Source organism: Aptenodytes forsteri, unplaced genomic scaffold (genome assembly GCF_000699145.1).
Source record: "Aptenodytes forsteri isolate BGI_AS27 unplaced genomic scaffold, ASM69914v1 Scaffold304, whole genome shotgun sequence".
NCBI classification, from domain to species: domain Eukaryota; kingdom Metazoa; phylum Chordata; class Aves; order Sphenisciformes; family Spheniscidae; genus Aptenodytes; species Aptenodytes forsteri.
The window spans coordinates 181,238-189,717 of NW_008794886.1; the positions used below are offsets into that span (position 1 = coordinate 181,238).

Consider the following 8,480-nt stretch of genomic DNA (forward strand, 5'->3'; position numbering starts at 1 on the left):
ATGGATCTCATCGGGTCCCATGGACTTGTGCACCTTCAGGTGCCTTAGATGGTCTCGAACCTGATGTTCTCCCACAGTGGGCAGCTCTTCATTCTCCCAGTCCCCGCCTTTGCCTTCTGTGGCTTGGGCGATGAGGCTCGAGCACTTGCTGGTGAAGACTGAGGCAAAAAAGTCATTGAGTACTTCTGCCTTCTCTGTGTCCCGGGTAACCAGGTCTCCCGTTCTGTTACCGGAGAGGGCCAAATTTTCCCTTGTCTTCCTTTTATCCCCAATGTACCTATAGAATCTTTTCTTGTTGCCTTTGATGTCCCTGGCCAGGTAACAGATGGTAAAAAGGGGCCTAATGATGAGAGACTCAGTCTGCTTAACTTCTCAGGGAGAAGGTAAAACATCAGAGAACAGGAACTTGGTACAAAAGGAGGCTTCAGCATAGCAAGAAATATTTAACAGACTCTAGTTGATGTTAGGTAAACTCAAATAAAAGATACGGTGTTTTGTTTTTTTTTTAAACAGTAAGTGAAATTACTATTAAGGCAACTTGCAAAAGTATGGATTCATATGTCAGGGACTTATTTTTAACATGGATTTAGTACTTTATTAAGTAGCTTGCTCTAGTTTAAGTAATTCATCTGGCCTATGTTATACAAGAGTTCACAGTGTCTTCTGTCTTCACCTTTTATGAACATAATGCTGATCATCCAAGCTACCTTGCAGAGAAGACGTGTCATGAAGTGTGATTTGTAAAGGCAGGTAGTTTGATCTGAAGACTTTAAATTGTGCCACTTTAGAAGAATTACCATTTCCCTAGCTAGTTTAATTTTTACTCTGCTGAGCTATTGTTAGTGGCCATTGCCAAATTCCGTGTGGTAGAGTTAGGATTGCATTAAAATATGGTGTATTTCTTTATGAATCTTATTTTTCCCAAGGATTTTAAGGTTGATAAATTCCTGTGTTCTGGAGTGACATGGGGTATGACAGGCAAGATCTGGAGGATTTAGTAATAAAAGCAGCAGTGTTTTTCAATAAGCCATGGCAAGTTCTCTTATGACAGCTGCCGCATTGTTTGGGAAGTTAATTTAGGGACATTCAGTAGGTCGTGGTCACTGCACCTCTTTTTTCCTTGTAAGTGAGGATTCTGAAATGGCACATTAAAAGGATCAGGCAATTTTAGAAGCTAAGCATAACTACCTAAAATGATTGGAAATGTGGTCTGATGAGTACTTGTCTATATTTTGGGCAGCTTAAGAAGTCACCATCCTGCAAGTCTGATACAGTATCCAGTCAAAAACTAGTAAACACTAAGGAAAGTGTCATATTTGGCTTTAGGTGGAGTGGCATGCTTCAGTCTAGCTGACAGAAGTATAACTACATCTGGTGGTTCTTAGCTGAAGCTGTGTAAATTTATACAACAAATAAGTCACAAATATTAGCCTATAAATCCAGTAAAAGGAGGGGGAGAGATCTCTACCTGAGACGCACAAACAGAAAAAGGCATTAAAATGTTGATGACTGTTCAGGTATGCTTCACGATACCTAGTCTACAAGGTACTTAATGAATTGGGACCCGTCTGTCTCAGGCTAACTTGCTTACCCTTCATAATTTTAGAACGAGTCGTGCCCCTGCAAAGAGCAGAGTTAGACTGTCTGCAAAAGGAGATGGAACATTTCCTATGGCAGGCACCTGGCTATTTATCACTGTGTCAGAAATCAAGCTGTTTCAAGATGTTTAGATTTTGTTTCCTGTTGTCATCTCTAGTGACAAAGTACCATACATTGTTATCAATCTTTGCACTTTTGACTAGCTTTTTCTTACTGTCCTTTATATGTCATGTCTACTGATGATTTCTCTTTTGCTAATATGTTTATAGCAATGTTCAGTGTCAGCACAACACATAGCTAAGCCTAGCTAAGAAAAGGTCCTAGTTTTGCATAATCTCTTAGCCCTGTAATGTTTCAGATTAGTGAGGTGAAACCTAACTTGCAACCCTGAGTAGATGAACTGGGCTTGGCATCCTGGGTTTAAGTTGTGAGGAAAACAGAACTTGGAAAGTTGTGTCATTCTAAGCTTGTTTTTTGTGTCTTACAGACTTCTGGGACACAGCTGGACAGGAGAGGTTCCAGAGCATGCATGCATCCTATTACCATAAGGCTCATGCTTGTATCATGGTAAGGGTAGTGTCTCAGCTGTGATCTGATAGAATTTCAAGTAATAACAGTCCCAGTTGACACTTGGCCTGTATGTTACTTTTTATGATTACACTGCCTTACATTTCTTGTCTCTTCCAGCAGTTTAAAACTTTCCTATATTTTTCTTTCTTCTCTCACCAGGTAAAACCAGTGTAGTTGGGTATGTTTAGCTCTCTTCTGTCTTTCCTGATAGCACTCTTACTATATTCCCTGGCTTTGCTGTCTTCTAAATTTTCTTACTTTTGTCACTGTGTTTCCAGTAAGGTGGTACGTACAACTGAATGTACTTATTTAGAAGCAGTCCTGTCAGAGGTGATGCGAGGGAGAGGGCATTCCTTTCTTATTCTGTGATGTGACTATTGGATTATGTAGTACAAAACTGTTCCAACGTGTTCTGCAGGGGTACTCCATAAGACATTCTTCTCTAGTCTTCTGCCCTTTCTATTTTCCTATACTTTGCGCTTCCCATTTATTAGCTCAAATCAGTCTTGTTTCCTGACGCCTAACCCACTTAGGTCTCTTGGTTTGTACTGTTGCTCTAACTTTCCACTATTTCTCATTGCTTGTGAGCATCAGTCAACTTAATTGATATTTTAATTCTTAAAATAGAGAAGCCTCACATCTGACCCTACTTAGCAGAACAGATCTTTCCCAGTGCTTTTTCACTGTCATGGGTGATAGACTGCTGATCATAGTACAAAATAAGAATGTAAAGGAAAATGAGGGACTGTTTCCTGCATCGTGCAAAGAAACGGGCTGGCTGCATGTTTCAAGGCTTGCTGGGTATTCTTCCTTTTCTCTTTCATCTTTTCTAACAAAGGCCAGTTTCCTTTGTTGATGTCCTACTGGGAAAATTCTGGATTCTGTACTTGTGTTTGGTGCAGTGGGTTGATCAGGAGCTGTCCTGCTGTTGGCCCCATGATAGCTGGTTCTTTTTCGGAAGGTGTTTGATGTGCAGCGGAAAGTCACCTACAAGAACTTAAACAGCTGGTACAAGGAGCTGAGAGAATTCCGCCCAGAGATTCCTTGCATTGTGGTGGCCAACAAAATTGATGGTGAGTATATCTTCTTCTTTCAACCTCTCAGGATTGTGATGTGATTCTCTTCTGACCTGGCTGAGAAAGAATGTCATTCATCTGTTAGGTCCAGATGAGTTCTTGAGTATTAGTTCCTCAGGGCTGTATTTTACCAAACGAATAGCTAGGTCCTCTACTGACCTTGCATGCTGTCTTATAGGGTCTTTTCCTTGTTTTACTAGCAATTAAAAATACAAATTTGATCCATTTAAAGCTTATTCAAGTGATGTCCTTCCAATTCTGTCCTTACCACGCTGCCCATTTCATCCAGCAAGAACCCAAAAGCTGATTGGAGCACTACCTAGTCAAAAATTGCAGGATGTCTTGCTGGAAAAAGAGCATAATCTATTATGTGGCTTCCCCTGATACAGTCGGTAACTGCCTTTGTCTTGCTAATTCAGCCTGCAGGTTTCCGTGGGACTCCTCTGTGCTAAAGTGTCTAAATATACCTGCTGGCAAAATTGTTCACCTTCCTCTGCAGATGATTGGATGATTCTCTCCTCTTAGGAATGCCAGCTAAGCATTCATTATTGCTATCATTTGGGTTGTGATCTGTCTCCTGCATCCTGTGAGAGCGCATAACGCATCAGCATTCCGCTCAGCATCAACGAGAGAACACATACCCTTAGGACCACAGTCTCCTGCTATTCTCTATCAAGCACAGTGTCACACATGGGCTTCCTTGCTGACATTCATGGTAGAAATCATCGCAGCTATGAATAGGTGTCTGCACCTGAATAAGGTGTCTGGGCTCCCACTGTAGTCTACGAAAGTTCATTTCGTTCAGTGGTGTGGCTTAGGGCATGATTGATCTTACCTAATAAAAGCCTTTCCTATAGGATGTGTCAAGCCAGCCTTGAATCCACTGATTGCACAGACTGTACAGGAAGTCCGAGGCAAATGGACTTGGTGTTGACAGCCATATTGCAGACAGAACCTCTGTGTAGATGAATCCTGCTCTTAGTGTTCTATGTGTGAGTGGACAGGCCTTGCCTTCGTTTACTGTATTCCCCCCGGACTAGGAAATAATCAGCCCACAGCTCTTAACACAGGCCCAGTCTGCAGAACAGTTGATCTGGCTTCCTGCAAAGAGGTGGGGAGCGGCTGCCTAGGCAGTGCTCCCTGGCAAGCATTTGGAGTCTGAACTACTTCGGCTGTTGCTTCTATGAAAAAAGGCGGATCATCTGGAGTCATCCTCCTGTGCTGGCCTACAGGCTGTCTATCTATCAAAACTTTGAGCTGTACTGCTGTGTCAGCACGTCCTGTAAATATGCAGTAGATTTGTTCCAAACCAGAAATAAAGCCTCTGGCCTACTGAGGTTGGGGTAGCTGGACCTAACTGCCTGTTAAGTAAAAATATATAACAGTTGAGTCATTTGTACACTGTGAGCGTGCCCCTGACTCACAGGAATATAGGTAACATGGCATAAGGGCAGTGGGGAGTTCTGGTTAAAAAGGCCAAACTGGAGGGAGAGGCATGACTAGTACTGGCAATGGTGTCCAAGTCATGTGGACACACAGCAAAAATCATAGGGATGTGCCTGGAAAACATTCATAGTTGCTGCACAGCAAGTGAACTGATATGTTCTAAGCTGCAAAGCATTATTCATTTATAGCACATCAGAATCCATCTACAATTTAGTCAAGCACCATGGATAAACCAACAAGAACTCTTCTTTTTTTGTGTCTTCTTGTCAACGGTTTGCTGATGCTGTTGCTTTTAAAACCCTATAGCTTTTGGGGAGGACTCTCCTAGCCTTGTACTATAGTGAGGAGGCCTTAACAGCTAAATTGGGCTCTGGTCGCCATCTGTTTCCACCACTCCTGCACATGTTGGCATTCTGCCTACAGTGATGTCTTACTGATCACTTCTCCTTTTTTTGCCCCCAGCGGATATGAAGGTGACCCAGAAAAGCTTCAACTTTGCCCGGAAATTCAGTTTGCCCTTTTACTTTGTGTCTGCTGCAGATGGCACCAATGTAGTGAAGGTAAAACATAACTATTTGGATCAGCATTCATGAGAGCCCTATACAGTCCAAGGACGTGGAGACTGCTGTAGGCACAGAGAGCAGAAAATGGGCTAGTACATCTGTTTGGCTGCTTGTGAGGTCCTGGTAGCTATAGGTAGTTGCAGAGTTTGGCTTTTTTTTTTCTTCGGGTGTGGGGACAGTTTCCATATGTTACAGAAATGCAGTGCCCCTTACTTTGAGTGACAAGCATTCTCCTTCTCATCAGCTCTTCAATGATGCTATCAAACTGGCAGTTGCTTACAAACAGAATTCAGGAGATTTCATGGATGAGGTCATGCGAGAACTGGAGGTAAGAAAGGCGCTACTTAATGCACTCCTCCTAAGTGATTAGCAGCTCTGCTCTTTTTTCCCTCAGGGAAAGCAGAGCCTGTAGCAAAGGGTGAAACTTTGCAGGCGTGGAAAGATTTGCCTTATGCTGGTGACACCATCGGGTTTGTGTGCTGCTCGTGTCTAGGTTGGAAGGGGTGAGGTGGTGACCCTCTGAAGAGCCCACGCTGCCCTAGACCAAATTCAAAAGAACCACAGCAGAGTGTAGCTGTTGCTCTCATGCTTCTCAGCATTTCCTTGTCCTGCTCCTTTCCAGAGCTTTGACCTTCAGAAGAAGAGTGAGAATTTGTCGGATAAAGAGGAGAGCTGCCCTGAAGAGAAGCCCCCATCTGCATAAGCCTCGGACCCTGAGTATGTTTTTCCCTTTGCTCTAGATTTCTGGGGCTAGTTAGAGCTGGCCTTCACAGGGGAAAGTGATTTTTCTCATGCCTGAGAGCTCTGGTGATGGGCAGCTGGGCTTCTCCCCTTCTTGTGGGAGACTGTCTGGGCATGACCTTCCTTGACTCAGCCCTAGCCACTGCACATCACTGTCAAGGGCGAAAGTATCCACATGGTTGCGTTATTGCATGCTTCTTCAAGGCAAAGCTTGCCAGGAGAGCTAAGCCACTCTTAGACCTGCAGGGAAGGGTCCTGCCCAGAAGCTTTAATGGTACCTACTGGAGAAAACAAACACTAAAGAATTTTTTTTATAAAGCTTTGTGCTTGCATCCTTCCTGCACTTTTGTTATAAGGCAGTCCAGTTACTATACAGTGCAAGTCCAACTGCCAGCCCTCCCTATTGCTTTCACAGCCTAGCCAGTGCTGCCTCTCTGTCCACCCCTGTGATCTCTGCTGCAGAGTTTCTTTGGGTTTCCTTCCCCATTCTGTTACAGAGCAGCCAGATCCAGTAGACTTCTGAACGTGGGGGATTTCTCCTTTCAGGTCTGCTAGAGCTGAATCAGGTGGACTCTCACACCCAGGAGGCTTGTCCTATCCCAGCCTGATGGATGTGGCTGCTGCTGTTCCCATGTGTGTGTTCAAGAGACTTACGCTGCATTCCAAAGAGCCAGATACAGAAACACACACACAGACTTACACAATTAATGTGAACAGCAAACCAGATTGACATAAACAGAGCAATGCCTTAACCAGCACCCATGTATACATAACCACCACTTACATAAACATGAACACAGTCCAGTCCTTTTCTTCCTTTCCAGATGATCAGGAGTGGATGTTTACTAGTGAAACATAAACACACCTTCACTCCCTAGATTCATAAGCACAGCATGTTCATAGATTCCTCAAATAACAGTATGGAAATTAAGTCCATGTAATAACTATGGCTGGATGTCAAGCTCCTTACCTGGTCATTGGTGCAAACCTTGGGTCTTTCTAGATCCATGTCTCCTGGGTCATGAGAGAGTCCAGTTTCAAGTTCACTGGTACATTGTACACACACACACAGGGATCCCACCAGTAGCTAGCCCAAGACACTTCATGTTTCCAGCTGCTGTCCCCAAGACCACTAGCGTCCTAAGACCTGTGTTCCCTTCTTCCACTGCACACTCACCCTCCTCTCTGACCAGGCACGGTTTCAGCCCTCTTGAGTGACTCTTTCCCTTTGTGCCCTACTGTCTACCTGCAGCCTCATTTTGCAGGTGCCAGGCATGGAAGTCCTTGCCTTGCACAGGAGACTGAATTGGACTGAAGCATGGTTAGCTGTGAAAATTGGCAACTTTATTTCAAGAACTAAGTCAACTTCAGCATTTGTGTGCACTCATAGGAGCATGGGCAGGACAGAGCAGGCCTTTGAGTCGGAGGCTGCCTTTGGATCAGCAGGCATTGCCCCAGAAGGAAATGGTTGTGGTATACTGCAGCCTGCACTGGATCCTGTTCATCCTGCTGCTCAAGCCTTTTTTCCCCTTAGGACCTGCAGGAGCTCCTGCAGCAGATTAAAGAATTCCACGAGCTTCTGGCGTGGAAATGGGCAGGGTGTAAACCTGCCCGATTGTGTTGGTATTGGCCTTGGCCTCTGAAAGGGAGTTGAGGTAAAGACTGGCTGGGGGGGGGGGGGGGGGGGTCTTTATAAAATTTTTAAAAAGATTCTTTAAGAATTATTTCTTACAGTAATGCTGCAATTTGAGCTGAAATTTTGATTACAGTTGAACAGCTCAACCTTATGAAGGAATATTAACACAGTAATGTTACTAAATACTACCCCTTTCTGCACAAACGGTGGTTTAATTCCAGTGCACTTATGATATAGTTACATGTTTTTCATATGGATTAATAATACAGTACCTAACTAGAGAATTAAGACCTGCAGTAGCAGTACTTGTACATTTTTCAGGTGATGGAATGGAATACCTTTTCCCTTTTATACAGGGTACATGAGATCTATTACTCCCAGCTTAGCTGATTCCTCAACCATTCCTCACCAAGTCCACCTAAACATTGCATTTCTCCTAATGCTCCAGAATGCAAATGGTCCTCCTTCCAGTACTTTATTCAGAGACAGCAGGTTTGTCTTGCACCAACTATCCCCAGTCTCAAAGCACCATTGTAGCAACCAGGTCTTAGCCAGGAGGCAGCTGGTCATTCAATCACTTTCACTGTACACTAAAAATATGTGCACAGGGATTTAGATATTCCAGGCAAATATTCTAGGCCATATTTACAGCTGACTGACTGTCGTGGTTTAACCCCAGTCGGCAACTAAGCAGTACACAGCCGCTTGCTCACTCCCCCCTGGTGGGATGGGGGAGAGAATCAGAAGAGTGAAAGGGAGAAAACTCGTGGGTTGAGACAAAAACAGTTTAATAGGCAAAGCAAAAGCCGTGCACGCAAGCAAAGCAAAACAAGGAATTCATTCCCTACT

The 8,480-nt window shown here is 43.9% G+C and overlaps 2 protein-coding genes across 2 annotated transcripts in view; both read left to right on the forward strand.

The window, feature by feature from the left end:
- LOC103895287 (rab-like protein 2A) overlaps nucleotides 1–6,605 on the forward strand; it is a gene marked incomplete at its 5' end in the record, with an annotated part of 14,335 nt that extends 7,730 nt beyond the window's left edge. Inside the window, 6 exons of the mRNA XM_009274838.2 lie at nucleotides 2,087–2,166; nucleotides 3,131–3,242; nucleotides 5,154–5,251; nucleotides 5,499–5,582; nucleotides 5,877–5,971; nucleotides 6,542–6,605. Coding sequence (XP_009273113.1) covers nucleotides 2,087–2,166; nucleotides 3,131–3,242; nucleotides 5,154–5,251; nucleotides 5,499–5,582; nucleotides 5,877–5,957 — 455 coding nt within the window. The remainder of the gene's footprint in view (nucleotides 1–2,086; nucleotides 2,167–3,130; nucleotides 3,243–5,153; nucleotides 5,252–5,498; nucleotides 5,583–5,876; nucleotides 5,972–6,541) is intronic.
- The window catches only part of ARSA (arylsulfatase A), a 22,966-nt gene continuing 20,595 nt past the window's right edge, over nucleotides 6,110–8,480 (forward strand). The window contains exon 1 of the mRNA XM_009274839.1: nucleotides 6,110–6,162. Coding sequence (XP_009273114.1) covers nucleotides 6,110–6,162 — 53 coding nt within the window. The remainder of the gene's footprint in view (nucleotides 6,163–8,480) is intronic.